Here is a 21350-nt window from a genome sequence, read left to right as displayed (position 1 = left end):
TCAGCTGGCCTTGCGTCATTTGGATGGTGGTAGTTGGACCGCTGGGTCTCCTTTGGTTGGATAGCGGCAGTTGGACTGCCGGGTCTCCATGTCTCACTGTAACAGGGTCCCCTCTGTATCAGAGGTTGGGTCCTCTGGCCTTGCGTTATTTGGATAGCGGTAGTTGGACTGCCGGGTCTCCTTTGGTTGGATAGCGGTAGTTAGTCTGCCGGGTCTCCTTGTCGTTTAGCTTGGTCACTGGGTCTCCTCTGTCGCAGTGGTTGGTTCCACTGACCTTGTATTGTGTGGATAGCGGCAGTTAGTCTGCCGGGTCTCCTTGTTGTCTTGCTTTGCCACTGGGTCCCCTCTGTACCAGAGGCTGGGTCCACTGGCCTTGCGTTATTTGGATAGCGGCAGTTGGACTGCCGGGTCTCCATGTCTCACTGTAACAGGGTCCCCTCTGTATCAGAGGTTGGGTCCTCTGGCCTTGCGTTATTTGGATAGCGGTAGTTAGTCTGCCGGGTCTCCTTTGGTTGGATAGCGGTAGTTAGTCTGCCGGGTCTCCTTGTCGTTTAGCTTGGTCACTGGGTCTCCTCTGTCGCAGTGGTTGGTTCCACTGACCTTGTATTGTGTGGATAGCGGCAGTTAGTCTGCCGGGTCTCCTTGTTGTCTTGCTTTGCCACTGGGTCCCCTCTGTACCAGAGGCTGGGTCCACTGGCCTTGCGTTATTTGGATAGCGGCAGTTGGACTGCCGGGTCTCCATGTGTCACTGTAACTGGGTCCCCTCTGTACCGGAGGCTGGGCCCCCCGAGAGCCCTTGTCATATAGGTTCCCCATGAGCGAGTTGGGTTGTCGTCGGGGCGCCGACACAAAAAGTAGGGGTGGATTGTAGCAGGTTGGCCCTGCCATCACGTTAGTGTGTGTGATTGACAGCTGCTGATTGACAGCAGTGGGCGGGCATAATCTATTTATATGAATGGACCCTTGCTTCCCTGTCTCGTTCCTCCGCCACACATTTTTTTGGCGTGAGCCTGGGCTGCGTTTGTTGCCGAGGGGCCGCAGATGAACCGTGAGGGTAAGCATTTGGTCTTTAGCATTTACTTGCAATTGCGGCTGTGATTTGGAAATTATAGCGCCATTTCCCCTCTTGCAGTGCGGCGTTCACTCAGCACTTGTGATCGCTTGGGAGCGCACTGATAAACTCCAAGGAGCTAGGAGCTGTGTGGACACTGGGTGAGTTGTGCTTCCATTCCTGCGATTAGATATGCTCCCTCTCATTATTGCGGCGCCCTAATGTGAACTGTTTTGATGCTTGTAATTAGTTGGCCTGCTCGTGGGAGGTAGTTGGTGTGGCGTGGTGATCCTCGAAAGCGTTGTGCTGGTGACTCGCGTGTCTGAGGTGCGTATACTACCTGTCTACCCCCCCCCCCCCCCTTCTGTCTACTTTCTATTCTCCCATAACCCTTACTGATGGTAACTTTTTATAATTGTAGCCTTCATCCGCGGCCCCCTCGGCACGAAACCAACCAGTGTGTGTCTGGGCCTACGGGTCTGTCGGCTGCTGTTTCGCCTGGGACAATTTGGGTTTGAGTCTCCCCTTGCTTTGCACCTGCAGCGCTGTGGCTTGGCCGTGCTTCGCTGGGTACGGGGAGGAATTGCGCTTGTAGCCACGCTTGCCCCTTCACCTCGCTTTGCCTGCACGGAGCGTGCATGTCTGTCATAACTGTCCGAGGGTGCGCGGTTTCAGTGGCTCCGCCTGCTTTTAACCCCTTTTTTTGTGCTGTGCGTTATTTATTTTCATTTTATTTATTTCTGCATGTTTATTGTGTCTTTATTTTCGTTTGCTGTGCTACTGCATGCTGCTTACTCTGCTAGGTTTTGCTGCTTTGCATGACTCTTTAATTGCTTGTGTGCCAGTGTAGCTAGACCCTGTTATTCAGGGCTTTATATGTGTGCAGTGCTTCTTTTGTTTATTTATGTTTCTTTTCAGTTTACTTATTTGTGTGTTTCTGTGCTTTTGATTAATTTACTACTTTTGCATTGTATGTGTTTGTTTGGGGTTAATGTGGGATTGGGGAAAATTATGACTGCCAGCCTCTCCAGCAGTTCGGAGTGTGTCAAGGGCGTGTGAGTGCGATGTGAGAGTGACGGTAACGTGTATTGTTTTATAGTGTGGTGGAACATGGTATATAGTGCATCGACAGCCTGGTGGTAGAAGGAGGTTCTGCGTGTGCACACGATGTTAGATAAAGTAGTACTGTAGATCCATATAGGTTAGTGATCTCAGTGGTGCCCCAGGCTGTTCGTCTCTCTCTCTCTCTCTCTCTCTCTCTCTCTCTCTCTCTCTCTCTCTCTCTCTTTCTCTTTCCACCCACTATTGTGCCTTGTGCTCATAAAGAGCTTGCTATTTTGCACATTTTATTTATGATTCATGTTTGTACAACAATAAAAGAGAAATATATTTGGGATCCCGTCTCTGTCCAGTGTATTACGAACTTGTGCAAACTTAAGGTTTAAATTGTTCCTAGTGGCAGACTTGCTCTGCCCCTAGGTGGCGTAGTCGCTACAAACTTAGCCCCTCCCCCATGCTACACTAACTTTTACGTTTAGCTGTAATGACATTCAGGAAATATTTTCTGCCTTACAAAAACAGATAGGACAACAAGTAGCCTACCTCAGTATGTGGTGGTTTTGTATGTCGGGCATCAGTTCAGAAAGTTTAATAGGTTACATGCACATATGCACGAGTTCACATTAAAACGCAAAAGTGGAGGAGTTGAAATAAAAAACCCTTTACTTAACGTCGTGGCTACAACATAGTGAAAATGGTGAAGGTTGTTTTTGAATAGGCATACTTTGGGTGTCTGTTAGGACGACTGGAACAGCGGTCTTTAGTCTGACGTGCCTTGTCAATTTAGCCTACTTGTGCATGGTGCAACTAGGTGTTTTTGGTTTTGGTTACCGTCTGTGGAGACAACATGATGATCCTCATACTGATTAATTAATTACCTGCTTTTGTTTGTAAGTTCACCGCTATGAGCTCTGGGCAGCTGGTCATATTTCGTCACAATTAATGTAGGACGTTTATGTGGAACTGTGAATGAATTTCGATTTGGACTCACGCGGAAGGTAAGGAACATCAACAAAGCATACCGTGTAACATGTTCAAAATGCGAGCCAAGCGAGCATCAAATGCAATATTACATTTTACCTCATAATGGCGCTTGACCTTACTACAGCCCTTTGATGCGCGTAAAGGCAAACACGCTTAAGTGGACGGGAGAATCCGCTTAGGATTGATTAACATGGGGAACTCCCTGATTTTGACCTGGCCCCACCCAAAGTGCGCAAGTGATGAAATCGCGCGTAAGCCCCGTTTACTCACGGGCTTGAGTAAGCTCGGAGGCGCTGTTGCGCACTTTTTTTGACTTAAGCGGGTGGGAGAATTCCGCCCTAAATTATGTATACTGTATATATAATACATATTTGTTTAAATTGATAAGTTAATGCTAGTCAGTGGCATCTTTCATCTGCCATTTATGCACAATAACGTAAATATAGGTCGCCCCAGTCAGCTGCAACTTCAAACGTAGGTCATGTGACGTCTCCAAATGTGTTACTTTTCTAAGCTTGTGTGGTATTGGATGCAATGCCATGTTACGGTTTGTTGGTTTGGGGTTCCTTGAAATTTTGTATGATTTGAAAGGGTGCCTCGCCAAAAAACGTTTGAGAAACACTGCTGTAGGGAAGCAGGATCACATTCATTTGCCGTTTTGAACACATTATCGTCAAACTCAGCTTGATGGTTTTTGGCGGTAGACAGTCATCAATTACAAAAGCAGCTGACATAATTTTTCCAAATGCAATAATGATAACAGGAGTCAGCTACATTTCGATTTGCCATCCGTCTGCCCACAAGTCTCATTCAAGGGCATTTGCTATTACCTCAGACAGACATCCATCAGCAGGCTGGCATCATGCAAAGGTGTAATTATTTCATGCCAATGTATTTTGCTTGTGGTTCACAGACTTTACATGTTAAGGCGTGCTCCTCAACGCCACAGGAAGTTCTTTTGTCACTTGACCAGGCAAATGAGTTTTCCAGCTGTCGTGGGATTTTTCTGTTGCAAATTTCTGTTGCTAAACGTGAAAATTCTGAGCTGTGCCCTGACCAAAACCATCCCTAAATGCTTAACTGACAGTAAAGCAACATTTTTGCCAAGAACAGAGAAGGAAGAAAGGGAAACAGCAAAATTGTGCCCAGACCAAAACCACTCCTAACACTAACCTGTCACAGGACAAATGTAGAGCACGAATATACAAATGTGTAGTGCACTCGCGCGATAGACTGTTCAAGTCGCCGTGTTATCTTAACGCTTTGGATGACGCCATGTGGCCACCAGCCAAATTGAATTGAATGGGGGGGGGGGATGCATTTGTTTCTGTATCTAAAGAACACTGCTTTCCTACAGTTAATTTGCTATGCGGATACATTGCAATATTTAATCACATCACCTGAAGTTTGTGTTTTTTGTTTTTCCATGCTAATTGTAGCCTTTCCTGATCTAGTCAACAAACGCAATGACGAGAACCAAACACCTCTTCTTGTGGCTGTTGGTCGTAAGAACTTGGCCTGTGTCCAGGTTCTTATTAACGCTGGTGGAGACCCTAACATAGCCACCAGAACAGGAGAGACAGCCGTCTACAAAGGTACCAAATCAATATGCAATGTACATCCAGAAATGGGAAAGTTCAGTCCAAAGTTAGATCAGTGGTTCCCAAACTTCTTCAGCGGGGACCACCTTTTGGACCTAAGAATACTGTATTTTATATAATCTTAGACTGTTTTGTATTCCTATGTATTATACATGTATTAACCATAAATAATAATAAATACTGTCATTAACCAATTTATGGAATTACTGGGGTTAGACAATGAAACTCAAACACCTGTCATTCAGTGGTGGCTGGTAGTCTGTCAAACAGGGGAGGCTGTTCAATTACAATATGTCCAGAACGCAAAAAAAAAAAAGGGGGGGGGGGGGTCAATTTTGACACACATCTTACATTGGTCCTGAGCCACATATGGTCTCACACAGTAAAGGACTTGTTGAAACAAATTTGTTAATCATTAATCATTATCCCCCTTGTAGCCTAATGTTTTTTTTATTATTATTATTATTATTATCATTAGGCCTACCTCCGCCACATAATGATGTGATTGAGTTTGCCTTCGTTGTCTTTGTTCATTACTGGGTGCACGGCTTAACTTACCACTAGAGGTCGCAAAATCTTTAATTATTTACCAGACATTGCCAACACAGTAGGAAACAAGGACTCGCCACTCACGGGACTTGGCAGTTAACCAGTTGATCAGACACCATGAAAGCTCAAAAGAAACGGTTGTTCTTCCCTACCTTTTTCACCAAGTCAATATTAGGCAGTGCTCTGCTCTGCTCCTTGATATTCATTTTCTCCTCATAAGGACGACTGGAATTCGCCAGAATTTAATCCACAATGCTTGGCATTTTGCATAGCTCTCTAGCTTTCTTGCAAGCTAGCCCTAACGAAAAGTAGGTGTGACCAGGTCTACTGTTTTAAAAATTTGTTTTTGTTTGTTTTTAATGCACACACATACACTCCCTCCCAGCGGAGGGAGCACTGATGCTCATGTCTAGGTTTTCAACAGGAAGTGAGATACTGAGACATCACAGGAAGAGGATAAAATGGATGAGTAGACGGTTTCAAAGTCTCTTTGCACAGAATGTATGGGGAGTCTGCAGCTTAAGGCTGCAGACAAAAAGTTAAGCACAGATTCTGTGGCTTAACTACCCGCCATACAGTGTAACTAGCTTGATCTCATGGCCAGTCTGTAATTGGACTGGCTTTGTCTGCATTTGTTAGCGTTGAGCTAAAGATACATGTGGCACATCACCTGTGCACACGGTTTCGTGTTGAAAAGTAACTCATCACGCCGCTGAGGAATTGATGCACAACGAGTCGGATGATCAGGAGGTGTGTTTCGTGTTGACCGGGTTTACTCACCGTAACCCCACAGATTCACACGCAGGACTCCATTGTGGCAGAGGCGCATTGTTCAAGGGTGTTTGTGCCGCTTCTCTCCTCTCCCTTTTTAGAACCTTCAAGCCATTCGTGTTTTAGTTATTGTGTTGGTTTTGTGTCCAAGTCAATTTATATTCCTTTCTTGTATGTCCCTTTTTGTTTTGTGAACTCGAGGCTCTGGCCTAGTCTTGTGCCCACCATCCGCCCTTATCTCACAGCAAGGCCCCACTTGTGTGATCACTGGTAGTAGTTAGTGTGTGTAGAACACATCTGATTTGCTGTTGTTTAATGTGTGTAAGTCACCTTAACCATACTTTGATTGCTGTGAGGTTGCCATATATGGGTGCCGTGTATTCACTATATACTGAACAAGGTTGAGGGTCACCTGGTTTTGTGTGATAGTAAAGCCTTCTGTGCTATCGGGCCACAGGCACTGTAGTATTGCGGCCTATCCAGCCTCTGACTGTTTTCCTTTCTTTTCTCTATTTATTGTAAAAATAAAAACAAATTCTATTTTTCTGTACATCACTTGTCTTTGTGGATCCTTTTGAACCTTTGGGGAATTTTTGGTGAAACCAACACCTTCACCATATTACATCGGCAATCTCAACTTTTGAATTGGGAGATTAAAAAGGATAAGGACGTGCCACTATTAAGACTTTATTCGCAACACTAGGTTTACAAGAATATGTACACAAAACTGGAGTACACCGCAATGAATAGCTTCCCCACTGGTTACCACAACGAAACTTCTCAGTCAAATTAATAACATATCCGCATTTCGAAATGAAATCAACTACTGTAGCCTACTGACACGGGGTTCACCCAATCACAAGTCGGAACTTCAGTCTCCGGTCCCTCCCCCCTACTCTCTCTTCTCCATTCACTCCCAGTGAGGCTCAGTCTCAAAATCAAAAAAATTTCACGGCAACAGCCAATGACCGTTTAGCATTTTGCCATTGAAAAAGCGTACAATCCCACATGCCATTGAAGTCCATTGAGACTCGACTCGCTTGCGTTGTCATGAGCGGAAAAAAAAACTTGTGCGAGCCTCGGGATCTTATTACAGATTGGTTTCATCTCTAAGTTGAGCACATGCATTTTCTATGGAGCTGGGTTTGAAATAGCAATGTTATTAAGTCGTGTAAAGCATTAGTTTACATACTATTCTCCACGATTTTTGACAGGAGGCGGCGCCTCCCTTGTACTCAAAGAGGAATCGCCTCTGCTGTCATTTTAGTGTGGGAAGTTTCATGGATAAACCGGACCACCCTGGTGGCCAGTCTTCATTAATTGCACATTGCACCAGTAGGAGCAGAGTGTGAATGTTCAATTAACAGGGTAAGAGCACAGTTTTGCTCAAAATATTGCAATGCACATAACATTATGGGTGACATGTCTGAGTTAAAAAAAAGGATAAATTCTTGGTGCGTGTGTTGCTAGTCCATCTTTGACCAAGACTGCAAGTCTTCTTGATGTATTAAGAGCCACGGTATCAAGGGTAATGCCTGCATGCCAACAAGCAGGATGAACCACATCCAACGGGATTAACTGTGGACGCAAGAGGATGATATCTAAAAGGGATTTCAATAGTACTGTCCTTTGCTTCTTAATGGACTTTGTTTAGGACAGCATTAAAGTGTCTGTGTTCAAGGAAAATTGTGTTAGTAATAGCTCATTCCCATTTCTAATAGGTGTAATTTGCTTTCAGCTTGTGAGATGGGCACTGAGGAGATACTTGATGCTCTTCTAAAAGCTGGCGGGAACCCCTGCAGGGCAAACATTGAGAGAAACACACCTTTACATGAGGCAGTGGGGACCAAAAATGTCAATATGGTAAAAATGCTAGTGGAGGCTGGAGCAAAGACGTGGACTACGGATAGCTACGGCGTTGAGCCACTGTTCACAGCATCTCAGTGTGGAGCCGCAGACGTGCTGAACTACTTCATCAAACTAGGTGAGAGGTTGTTTGTCTTGTGTTTTTTTGGAGCTGCCAATTCGTGGGATGCAAATCTGGGTGAAAAAACATTATATATATATATATCAGTCCCTCCAGTTTTTCGCGATTCAGCGATCGCGTGGATTCGTGCAAATTCAATGATATTCCGCATAATTTCACGATGCCGCGTAATTCCTGTAAAGCCGCATTTTTCCCCGCAAAATTTCCCCTTTTGACCCCTTCAACATTCTGTGGAGTTTATTGATTTAGGCTATATTTTCGTCAAAAAATAAAAATGTGACTACAATACCACCGGAGACGAAAACCAATAGGAAGCATTTTTGTTAATATGTCACTGAAACATTGAAAAAGAATTGCCTGCTATTTCGCAAGTCGTGACCCTCATCTCAGCAGCTCCTCTCCTCCCCTCCCTCACACATAGCCTACACGCAGGCGTCGGTGCTGCACAGCCGTGACCTTTCTTTAACAGCAGTAGCCTACTTTTCAGTGCAATCCTAGCTGGAAAAAGTATTGTTGCCCATTTATCCATGACGAAGAAGTGTATGCAGTCATGAAATAGTGGCGGTGCTGTCGCACAGTAGCAAACATCTTACGTTACATTTTTGCGCAACTTCTCCACTCCCCCCTGTCGCTTTCATGAGCATGCTACCCGACGGTCGTTGTCTGATCTTTTTTCAATGTTCGCTAATGTTTGTAATTTAAGGGTCTATGTCTATGCGTAGGCACAAGCCTTCTGATAACAATCACGTGCCGATCGCTAAGGATTCGATCGGAAGTGTGGAGTTTTGCAACTTGTTTCAGTCAAGGACACCGAGATAGGAAGTGAACGGCCCTTCCAAGCTTTCACTGTGTTATTGCAATAAAGTCTTGCGAATCCATGCAACCATGCACACAACCATGTCAACGAGAGCGTGTATGCCATCACAACTCTGCATCAAGCAAATAATATGCAACAGCTTGCAATACGAGCACGAGAGAGAGAGAGAGAGAGAGAGAGAGAGAGAGAGAGAGAGAGAGAGAGACAGAGAGAGAGAGAGAGAGAGAGAGAGAGAGAGAGAGAGAGAGAGAGAGAGAGAGACGCGTCTTCCAACAGGTGACATTGTAACGCTTGCATACAACCTGGCTACTGTACCCCGCGACGCTCTTCATTAGCCTACTGGTAGGCTATACCCACAAGTATTTTTTCATAACGCGCAGTCCCGTTTTCCCCCGAAGTCGTTCTAAAATATCGACAGAGATTTATAAGTGTCGCGGCCATGATTTTTTTTACACATTGGACGCACTGGCTTTTATTATCTCAATTATCTTTTATTTTTGTCAATATTTTATTATTCTTTTATATAGGAAGTGTGTTTCTGAATCTCTCTCTCTTTTGTCTTAAGCCTGCTTAGACTGATTGTGGTTTTCAGTTACCAAAAAAAACCCAGAAAGGGGTGCAAAATCTTTGCAAAAAATGAGAAAATGCCGCAAAATCTTTGCAAAAAATGAGAAAATGCCGCCACAAAATCAGACATTTTGACCGCAAAAATGACAAAATCCCAGCGCAAAATCCTGGAGGGACTGATATATACACAATAAAACAAATAATGCTGTAGGTTTATTATTTATAATATTTATTAATTTAGGCTTTAGCTAATTTAGTATCTACTCAGCACAGACAGTTGCTAGCAGGTTAGCTACTTCAGCTTTGAGAAACGAAGCCCTGCCTTGTACATTAAAGGTACACTGTGCAGGAAATGGTCAAAAAAGGTACTGCAACTATGCTGCTCATTGAAACTGGGCTGCCTATTGCCAAATTTGATCTTTACATGAAAGTTTACTAAGTCATAAACAAATATTTTAGTATGGTCCAGGTAGAGTCATTTTTGCAGCTAAAAATGGCTGTTTTGGAAATTCAAAATGGGGGACCATGGAGAAGATCCCCCTTTTTATGTATGAAAAGTGCAATTTTTCCAGTCATAATGAATACTTAGAATTTGATAGTGGTGGTAAGTATTCATGAAAAAGGTAACATTAGTGAATGGGTAGCATGAATTCTGGAAATAAACAACTAAAAATCTCATAGTGTCCCTTTAAAAATTCCCTGACGAACCTTCAGTTTGTCCCTAGGGTTCCTCAAAGACCCTTTGTGGGTTTCCCCATAGTGGCAAACTGAAAAACATCTAAAGGATTGTAGAAGAACCACTGAAATTTCTCCTCAGATCATTTTTAAGTTCTTCATGGAACTCTTAGGTTCCCCAACAATGGCAACTGGGGGTTCCTTAAGATACTTTGACATTTTTACAGTGGAGGGTAATTGCATAGTGTCACTTTTCATTTTAATTCATGTCTTCTAGGTGGAAATATTAACACGCAGGCTAACGATGGGGCAACAGCTTTGTATGAAGCGTCTAAAAATGGCCACGAGGAGTGTGTAAAGATACTGCTGTCCAAGAGAGCAGACGTAAACCGAACAACCAAATTAGGCTTAACTCCTCTACATGTTGCTTCAAAGAATGGACATGTGAAGTGAGTGAATTAAGAATGTAAGAGTGTGCATATTCTTTAATTTGGCAGCCTTGTAAAATATCCCTTGCATGAGCTTTATTTGAGTCAATCTCAATGACACAATGATTTGTATAGCGTTTTTCAAAGTGCAACTTATATGACTTTCTTCATTTGATTTTAAGGCAGCATTGTTGCAAATTGGAATGGTGTTGCTTTTATCTTATTATTTTCTTATACAAAAACAACAAAACCATGATTTCACTGACATTACATTTTTGGAACTACATTTTGTAAATATGTCTTAGAATACAAAGTTTGTGTATACACTGGTTTGTAAGCATAACTGAGTTTGCAAACTCCAATTGTTCAACTTCACATATCAACTGCAGCCTCTACAGAGGGAGGACCTGGTTATAGTTTTGTGTAATAAAAATAAACCTTTTTACATTTTTGCCTTTTAAAAAAACATACACTGATTTGGAAATAACACTTTCATTTTGTAAGCATCATTTACAGCTTGAAAATGTTGATTATTACTATATTTAGCATTTTACCTGCAGCTTCTACAGATTTATTGTTATTACTGTACATTGCACATATATATTGTTTGATTTATAATTATATATTGTTTATTATTGTGTCTGTCTCTTTATGGTTGTAGAGTGTAATCATCCCCATCACTAATCCTACATATCAACATTTTCCCTGTCCATTCTCTTCGCTTCAAACTGCAGTGTGGTGTTGCTACTGCTTCCTCTGACCAGCAAAGGAAAAATAAGGCGCAGTGGCATCAGTCCACTGCATCTCGCAGCCGAGATCAACCAAGACGAGGTCCTGGAGATTCTCATCCAAGAAGGCTTGGACGTCAACATGCAGCTATCGACCGAATATTCAAAGATGTACGAGGACCGCCCCAGCACGGCACTGTACTTCGCAGTGAAGGCAAGCAACGTTGAGGGGGCCTCTATGCTGCTTGAGGCCGGCGCAAACCCTAACCTGGACGTCTTCAACCCTCTCTTGGTCGCCGTGAGAAAAGACAACATGGAGATGGCGTCTCTGCTGGTCGAGTATGGTGCCAACGTGAACGCTTCCATGCCAACACATCCAACCACCTTCCCAGCTGCTATGCTCTTCTGCATGAAGCACAGAAACATGTTTAAGATGCTGCTTGACAACGGGCTGGATGCTGACGCCTGCTTCGACTGTGTCTATGGGAACAACACGCATCCTCCAGTCAAGATACACCGCTCCTCTAGGGACAATCTGTACCTGCATGGGCTGATGGCCCCTCATACGTCAACTGCACAGGTTAATGAGAATGTGTTTTTTTTAATACATTTTGTGCCTTTTTATGTATTTGTGAATTTTGTGCCTTTATTAGATTAGAAGACAAGAAATTGTTGGGAGAGAGCCACGGGCTAGGGTTGGGAAATTACTAGGATGTGGAAATGGGTCCCCATGGGCCTGTATGGTACAACATATTAGTACAGCCTACAGCTTTGACCCCCATGACAAGTGGTTTTAAAGTAAATATCAGACAGGAGTGGCAAGTCATAATTAGATGTTCTTGATATTTTGGTAGCCAGAGACAGAGAAAAAAAGGAATATGGACATCATTCGACAGGGCAGGTCATTCGACACATTTTTGTGTATGGTGTATTAATTTTGTATTTCTCTCTAGTTTTGTGAAGTGATGGCGGATCCTCTCCACTCACCTTGGGTGGGAATGATACTCGATATGCTCTTAGATTACACTGGCCACGTGAAACTCTGTTCAAGACTCTCAAACCTCCTGGACAACATCAGCAATGGCCGGTACATCAAGGATAAAGCAAGTAGGTTGAATTGCATTTACACTGCTGAAATGCTTTACCCTTTTAGTTGCAGTGTAGCCGGCGTCATTTGATGAGGAGGAGACAGTTCATAAAGAGTTTCTTCCACAATCAATGTGGCATAAGATTCTAAGAGGCCGTTTATACGAGAACGATTGCAAAGGAAAACGACACAATAGACCCCTTGCACCTCCCTTGACAACCGTCGTCAGAACGAACTCAGAGGACAATCGCGCTCCGAACTCAGTGCGCAGCCCGTGGAATAGCCAGATTACTGCAGATCAGTGGTCGGCAATTTCGTTTGTATACGGACCAATTCCCGCCCTCAGAATTAAAATAATCAGATTCTAGAAAAAAAAACAGTATATGAAGGTGACAGTAGCCTACCGATATTCCTTTGCAGACTTCCTTTGTGCTTCAAACTTTCTCGCCAAAGGACCACTTAACTGAATTGACTCGAGCTGTAGGCACTGCAAATGCATCTCGCTTGCTTTGTTAGACCCGTGTATACATTTCAATGCTGTCTTATTTTTTTGGTGAAATGTCAAGATAATGTTACAAATATAGACCGGTATTCTTCTGTAAGCTTCCGTTATAACGATGCGTTTCAAACTTTCTCACCAAATGAAATGACGCGCTGGAGCTACAGGCACTGCAAATTCATGTCGCTTGCTTGTTAGGCGAGTCGTGAAATGTAGCCTACACAGGTGTGTCTTTTTTTGTGAAATGTCACGAGAATGTCTCAAATAGGCTACGGTAGGCTACTATAATTGTGGATGATGTTTAGACATAGTCTAATCCACTCACGGACCACTAGCCTATTTTGCAATGGTGGCGCCAACTGAGGAATGAGATCATGCGGATGCAGGCAGGAAAAAAAAGATATAGCCTACACGTAAAATAAACAATGTGCAACGCTTAGGCCTATGCCTTACGATTATTTAGACAGGGTGTAGTCAGAGTAGAGTAGTCAGCGTGGAGCTAGGAGCCAATGGTAGGCTAACAGAATAGACAGCGTGAGGACTGCCCTAAGCGACTGTGCATAATGCGTGGTGATTTGCTGTTGGAAAACGCACGGTAGTCATAGGCATATAGCCTATTTGCGCGAGGATCAGCACACAAAACATTCAATTTTAAGCAAACAAAAAATCCTTACTAGGACACTTTATTTTACTAAAAACAACACGCAATGCATGTCAGCGCCGGTCACGGGGAGTTGTTCTCAGATTGTACAGCCTATCCGTCAAACATGGGAACACTGACGGGCTAGACCCGAAAACTTTTCATCCCACTTTTTGTTTTGGCTTCTCTTTATTTTCAGCTTTTAATACAGTTTCACTGAACAGCATCAAGCTCCTGTGCGACTCCTTTATCTGCACACTGCATTTTGGTTTGGAATTACGCACCGAGCGAAAACGCTCAAGTAAGACAAAGGCGCGGACACCATCTACATTTACCCATCAAACAAATCATCATCGTCCACTCAAGGTGTGTCCATGAACATCTGATGAATAAAACGTGAATGGTGACATTATCAATTTGGCTGCTAACCAAAGAAGCAATGATAATATCGTAATGGCAAAATATAGGCTATGCATGCGCAATAGCAGCCAGGGGAAAGGGGGTGCCCCCTGTTCCAACAGCAACAAGGTGGTCATCAATGCTGGTCAAATTCATTAGTCCGCTTGCTCGCGGACATACCGGGGTTCTATCACACCACAACACAGTGTTCTGGAATGTTTCCAATGGAATATCGCAAACTCTTGCGTCTTCATATAAACAAAGATTTTCCCTTGATAATGCTCGTCTAAACGCAAATGAAAAAAATAAGACGAGACGTGACTTTGCGTCTTCTCTTTTCATCACCTTATAAATGTACCCTAGGGTGATATATGGTTGCCATGACCCTTTAGGAGAGTAGCAGGTATTCAGAATGGACGGAGCTCAATGGGAAAGCCCATTTAAGGATTCAAGGATATTTATTTGTCAAGTACATAGAGACACTTTCGTGTCACTTGCATTGAAATGCATGGTCGATGCAAAACAAGTGTGCATAAGAAGGGTGAAGAAGAAATAAAATTAAAATAAAAGGGGTGTGTGTGTGTGTGTGTGTGTTTTCAATCAAATTAATTAGGAGGAATTCAGTAAGCAGATGGCATGAGGAAAAAAGCTCTTTCTCAGTCTCTCAGTTCTAGCTCTGTGACAGCACAGTCGCCTTCCAGATCTAATTTTTTTGAATAGTCCATGTCCTGGGTGTGATTGGTCTTTGAGAATTGTATGGGCCCTAGATAACACTCTCTTTGTAAGGCTAGGGATTCATTATAGCGTTACGTTATCGCAGCTCTGGATGCCCCAGTGTCAACGCACTGCTACTACAGCTCGCGTGGCCCGGGAGTTATATACAGGAAGTATATCGAGCTACATTTCTAGCCGTTTTAGCAAACCAATGTAGCAAACCAACTGCCCCTATATAACAGTTCAATATACTCTTACCGACCTCGGCACATGTGTTTTTTTCACACACAGCTTCACCTCGTGTTGTTGTGCTTATGGTCGAAATGGAACATAATCATTCGAACCCAGGCATCATAAGCACGTGCAACATAAATGCTTGTAGTCTATATTTTGTACATCCAAAAGTTTGATAGACGTCAAAAATCTGCACCTTCGTGACGACCACAGGTATCATGGGACATCTTCATGTGCTCAACAGTCATTGGGTAACGCAGTCCGACAGCCGCTGCTAATTTGCATAACTTTCGGGAGAGCTCAACTTTTTGACGTGCCACCGGACCCACGCTCGCCGTGCCGGAATCCCAACATGCTTTGCGAGCCCGGTAACGACGATCTGCCGCATTTCATTGAAAAATGAATTGAATGCGTTGGTACGGCTTGCGTCAAACTGACAAATGGATGGGCACCGTAAAGATGTCTTTCACTGCTGGCAGAGGTTGACGAATACAGCGCTCAGCAGAGCGCACTATCCTTTGTAGTTGTTTCTGTTCACGCACTGTGGCATTTCCATGCCAGGTGATGATGGACCCTGTTAAGATGCTCTCCACTGCTGAGAAGTAAAAGGCTTTTAGGATGGGTGTGGAAACTTTGAAATTTCTCAACAGGCGCAAAAACTACAGTCTCTGCCTGGATTTCTTAATGATATGGTGTGTGTTGTTTGTCCATGTTAAGTCATTTGTCATGTGAACACCAAAGTATTTAAAGGGACACTGTGTGAGAGTTTTAGTTGCTCATTTCCAGAATTCATGCTGCCTATTCACTAATGTTACCTTTTTCATGAATACTTACCACCACCATCAAATTCTAAGTATTCACTATGACTGGAAAAATTGCACTTTTCATACATGAAAAGGGGGATCTTCTCCATGGTCCGCCATTTAGAATTTCCAAAAATAGCCATTTTTAGCTGCAAAAATGACTGTACTTGGACCACAGTAGAAAATATTTGTTTATTACTTAGTAAACTTTCATGTAAAGATCAAATTTGGCAATAGGCAGCCCAGTTTCAATGAGCAGCATAGTTGCAGTACCTTTTTTGACCATTTCCTGCACAGTGTCCCTTTAAAGCTCTCTACCCTCATTTAAGAGACCAGACTTGATCCCAATTTGTTGTGCTGGTGACATAATATGCTTTATCTTGGTCATTATATTGAAAATCTTTGGAATATCCAAGACACGAAGGTTTAACTCTATAGCACTTTACAACAAGGCTTTGAACCGGTTCAAGGAACGAAAACGAAAACCGGGAACTTTTAGTATTTTACAGGGAAAAGAAACAAAACCGGAAACATTATTATTTTTTATGTTCTGGAACAGGAACACTTATTGAAAAATAATGGTAACTGGTTAATACCACTTTAATTTCGTTCCTCAAACTGGACAAAAAAGTAGCCTTATTATTTTCCTGCGCACGTTACCATGACGGCTGAGGTTCACGTCCTGTGTGACATCAGACATTCGCTGATTGAATGGAGAGAGAGAGCGGTGGATTACAAAGTCTCCACTCCACATCCTAAGTAAGAGAAACCACTGTCATACCAAAGGGCAGAGTTCCCATTGCATCGTTGTTAGACATATTGCAGCGTAGCACGTTTAAAGCGCACAAGAATGTTCTTCGTTAATGGGCATCCATGGCCGCTTCAAATGCAGATATGCACAAACTCGCAATGTCCATCATAGTGCTCCCCGTGACCCAAGTCAGCGTGGAGCGCGCATTTTCATATTTTGAGGTTTATTCTTTCTCTGCTTAGGTCGTCCCTGAATGACAAAATTCTGTACGATATTCTTTTCATCTGCTTGAATGAACAGTTTGGAATGTAGGCTGACCCATTTGCACTTCCGTCTTTCTTGGTTAATTAATGTCAGATATGGGGAGTAATCAGCTGACAGGAACGAAATGAACCAATAATATTTTTTGTTCTAACCAGTTCGGGAACGTCAATTTATTGGTGGAACTCATAACCGAAAACATTATAATTCCGTTTCTGTTCGGAACGAACCAATTGGAAAAAAAATATCGGTTCAAAGCCCTGCTTTACAGTAGAGCTTAGATACAATGGTTGAGCTCCATAGCACTTATGTGTCTGGAGTGTCTAGTTCCAGTCCTTTTGGGCCTGATTTCCTCCTTATATTTTAAATCCATTTGGATTGGCGAGATCTCTACTGCTATTGGGCCCTGGATGGTCAGTCCACTCCAGCAATACTGCTGCGGTCAGCCCACTCTCTGTAAACTGACGGCATTTTACAATACAACAGGCTGTTTATTAATGTGTATATTTTTTAACTACTCAGTTTGACGAGTTTAGTTAACACAGAAGCCACTGACAAAAATATTATAAAATTAACATTGAATTAAATAAATAACGTCTAATGTCTTTGAAACTTTCAGAACCACCATTCCCTCTTCTACACTTGTGCCGTGTGAATATCCGCAAGCAAGTGGGACATCAGCGAATGAAACAAATGACTTCTCTGCCTCTGCCCAAACTTCTCATCAGATTCCTCTTTTACGACAACTCTGAGTCGGAGAACTTGTTGTCGCAATGTGGCTGTTTATGAGCATTTTCAACAGGGCAGTGCAGCAGCTTACTGTGGTTTGACTGTGTCAGTCAACGTACTATGTTAAAGGATCATTCCTGCCAAATTCAACATGCAGTTGTATTGCTCACTCTCCCCTTGATATGTCATGTCAGTATCCAGTGATCCGATTACAAGATCTGAGCATTTCTAGTTTCAACATACTCCAGATACCATCCCAACAGTTATTATTATGTTGTTAGGTGTCTGGGCATGTTCCATGGCTATTGGGATGGTATCTGGAGTATGTTAACACACTTTAAAAAATGTAAACAAAACCATGGCAACATTAGAATGGCCAGGATGTCGGGAAAGGATGAACAAAAAATGCCACATCGTTGGGTGGACAGGTCAAGCGTAGTAGTAATTGGCAGGGATTCTCCTTTTAAAAGCTTGATTTCACAAAGCTGCTTTAATAATTTGCATATTTGTCTGGTTTGAAGGGGGGTATGACAATAATTACAATAATTACAAGAATGGCTTGATGTCAAACTCTTCGTTAAGACCATTTGGAGACATTGTGTTCAGATAGTGGATCCAAAAAGTCTCACGTTGGAGTAATCTTTTTCCTCTGTCACCGCCTCTAGGTGACTTATCCACACGTTCCACGCCTATATATCTGAGCGCACTTACGTTGTGACCGGCACTTTTGAAGTTGCACTTTTCACTTGGATTTACTCTCATTGTCCTGCACCTGGCCCATCGGGTGGGATGTGCACACATCTACTCCTCTAAACTTAAACACTAAAAACCTACCAAGAACCCTCCACAAATTTGATCACAGGAGTACACAGGTCTACTGGTTATTTAATATTAAATGTGTTGGAAGGAAATTGTGTTTCTTTTTTAACTTTTACTTTTGACACCTCTGATGTTTTTATGACCATTGAAAGCCAATGTGATGAACTGTTTATGAAAAATAAGCTTTTTATTCTATTATATTCTATTAACTGTGTTAATGTCAATTCAGTGTAAGATGTGTCCTCGTGGGATTATCTGTCAGTAGGGTATGTAATGGTGTGAATTATATTGCATTTGGGAAAATTATGTTGGTTACAAATGAGAGAATGCAGAGGTTGTTATAGGGCAGCAGGTCGATTTGTCCATTCGCGTTTCGACAGCAGTCCTGTCGTCCACCATGCAGTTGTTTCGTCCGATAGAGCAGTCGTTTCATCCACAGAGTTCAATCGTTTCGTCCAAGCAATCCTTTTGAGCAGCAACCTTCTATCTCCATCTTCTATCTCTATTTTTGCAGTTTTGTACATTCGATATTATATACTAAAATAAACCAGCACGCTCAGTCTCAATGAGTATGTAGGCCTATCTCTGATAATTATTTAATAACCACCTTGAAATATGTATTTAGAAAAAAGTGATTTAGAAATTGATAAAATTGTGGAGATAGTAAAATAATAAAAGTGGAGATGCACGGCTTCTGCGAAAACGACACGAAGGCTTTGTTCCCCGACATATGGATTCACATAATCGCATGGTTAGAAAAAGAGTGACTGATTTAAAACTTCTAATTTATCTTGAAAATAATTTTAATATTGTTTTGTTTACTTTTTAATTTTCTACACGTTTTGTTCATGCATTTTGCCCAAAATAGAAATAATTAATTATTTCAGTTCGCTGCATTAGCCTAGTAATTATTTCAGTTGCTGCACTCCCCCTCCCCCTCTGAAGTGTTAATGTTCGTGCCTGAAACAACTTTACAGTGGACTTTCAATAACCATCCTTGTTAAAAGAACGTTTTGTGTTATTTACTTATGATAAGTCCACACAAGAATGAAACAAGGTTTCTAACATCTCATTAAATAATCCGACATTGCTGGCTGGGGAATTCTGTAATTTTTTTTAGACTTCAAACTTACTTTGCTACTGAATCTTGTTGAGTTGTTACATGTTTTACAAATGACTTTATCTTGTTTTGTGTTTTGTACAGTTGGGCCGTGTCTCTTGCTGTGTGTTATTACTGTGTGTTGTCTTGTACTAATATCGACTCACAGAGTCGTTTTAATTTATGGTGTCAACTGTTCAAAGAAATGTCTATGCTGTCCTCCTGTGAACTTGCAGAGAGGGATTAAAAGGTTTGTAAAATTGTTTGCTGCTGTTTTAATGTCTAAATAAAAATGAAATAAGTGCTGAAAAAGTGAGTCGTGTTGTGCCCATGTTTTAAACTAAAGAGTGGCATTTAATGCCAATAATGTTAACTTGATGCCGCTGAGGGCCTTTTAAACGTCCGCCGGCGGACGGATTCTCACATGTTAAGTTTGCTGCGTGTGTATGCCATCCAATGTTCAAAGTGCAATCGATTTACCCACTCCCCTATCTTCTACGATGTCTGAAGTGACTGGGGAAAAAATATCCACACACGACCTTTCAGTAGTCTGGAAAGTGGTCTTGGTTGTGTTGAAATGCCCAGGGAAATCGTACAGATGCTTAATCCCTTCATCACGGAAAAAAGTATTTTTTCCTCATAGAAATCCAATGGCATGTCCGCCGACACTTCCTGGTCACTGGTTCATGATTTTACACACAATGTCATACATGGGAAAACTCGTGAAGAGGTTCTCCATGACACTATATGGTCATTTTTTGTCATAAACAGACTATTTTCCAAATATAGCCCGATCAAGCTACCTAGTACAGCCTTCAGCTATGGAGATGTGAAAACAACACGCCCACATTATTTGCTGATATCTCAATCAGCGTTAAACTATGCCATCTAGGCATTACTGAACTAAAACTATACTGTTTGACGAACAGTAAGAGTGACTCTATAGCCTTAAGCTGGGCTTACACTGTGCGACTTTTGCCCCGATTTGGCACTCGCACGACTTTTTGAGAGTCGGGCCAATTTCTTGCTCAATTGCAGGTCAATCGTGAGTCTCGCATCGTGCAGTGTACATGGGGTAACGACAAGCGATTTCACCTCACGAGATTTTCGCAAGAAAATCAAAACGGTTTGAAATTCTGGTCGTGGCTCGTGCATAAATCGCACAGTTTAAGCAGTGCTACGACCCGATTTGACACTTCACATGCACAAATTAATAGGGCCGTGCGATTCGCTGTTGAGCGCGACCTCATCTCCACCTCAGGTGCGCATGTTCCCTCCTCTGCAGACCGGGGAAACATGCCTGTCGTGTCGTACGGTGGAAGCATTTCGCTCGCATCCGACTGTCGGCTCGTGTAGTGTGAGGACGTGAGTCGTGAGTTGTGAACTTTTAAACAGTGAAATTCCATCGTGCAGTGTGAGCAGAAGCTTAAGACCCACGAGTGAAAATATCGCACAGTGTATGCCCGGCTTTAGTTAGTCAACCATGCCTTGGTAGGTAGCAAGTGTAACATCGTGCGTACTTGGCTAAGGAAATCGGCGTTCGATGTAGCACTGTGTTTAGCAAGCTACGACGCAAGACTGGTCGGGTGCACAGTGATACATGCCCCTTGAAAGTAATAGTATACCGTTTGATTGTCATTTGAAGCAGTAATATGCCCTGGTTGGACCATCGATTGTGTTTGTAGCGACATATCATAGTGCCTCCCCCCTATAAATGTAGCATTAGCGTCTATGGGCCTGTTGACGCGTAACAAGCTGGAGATGCCTTGAGCGCTAATCTCGCGATGGCAGATGGGATCAAAGTCGATCGGCGATAGTCGAGAGAGAGTGGGCTTTGTTGAGGAAGACATTTCTAGTCTTGTACTGCCATCCATTGGTTATTTATGGGCACTGCACTGTTAAAATGCAAAGACTGGGTCAGATGTCAGATAACGTTCCATTAATGGCCATATGAATAAAATTGGCATCAAAATTCACACGTAATAAGATGTTTAACATGTATTTACACAATGTCAAACCATAAAAACCCACAAAATTGCCCTCCTTTGTCTGTTTAATTTGTTTAAGCATGACAAGCTTTTTGAACATTTTGAAACGC

The 21350-nt window shown here is 42.6% G+C and overlaps 1 protein-coding gene across 3 annotated transcripts in view; it reads left to right on the top strand.

Moving 5' to 3' along the window:
- Window positions 1–18256, top strand: part of LOC134469332 (ankyrin repeat and SOCS box protein 2-like) — a 28404-nt gene extending 10148 nt beyond the window's left edge. For all 3 annotated transcript variants that reach the window (XM_063223521.1, XM_063223522.1, XM_063223524.1), the window contains 6 exons: window positions 4534–4689; window positions 7754–7999; window positions 10339–10510; window positions 11224–11797; window positions 12171–12324; window positions 17225–18256. In XM_063223521.1, the coding sequence (XP_063079591.1) occupies window positions 4534–4689; window positions 7754–7999; window positions 10339–10510; window positions 11224–11797; window positions 12171–12324; window positions 17225–17394 (1472 nt within the window). In that variant the 3' untranslated portion in view covers window positions 17395–18256. The remainder of the gene's footprint in view (window positions 1–4533; window positions 4690–7753; window positions 8000–10338; window positions 10511–11223; window positions 11798–12170; window positions 12325–17224) is intronic.
- The last annotated feature ends 3094 nt before the right edge of the window (window positions 18257–21350 follow it).

The sequence above is a fragment of the Engraulis encrasicolus genome, chromosome 18 (assembly GCF_034702125.1).
Source record: "Engraulis encrasicolus isolate BLACKSEA-1 chromosome 18, IST_EnEncr_1.0, whole genome shotgun sequence".
NCBI lineage: Eukaryota > Metazoa > Chordata > Actinopteri > Clupeiformes > Engraulidae > Engraulis > Engraulis encrasicolus.
Note: the sequence above shows the minus strand (reverse complement) of the source record. Positions and strands in the feature narration are given on the sequence as shown.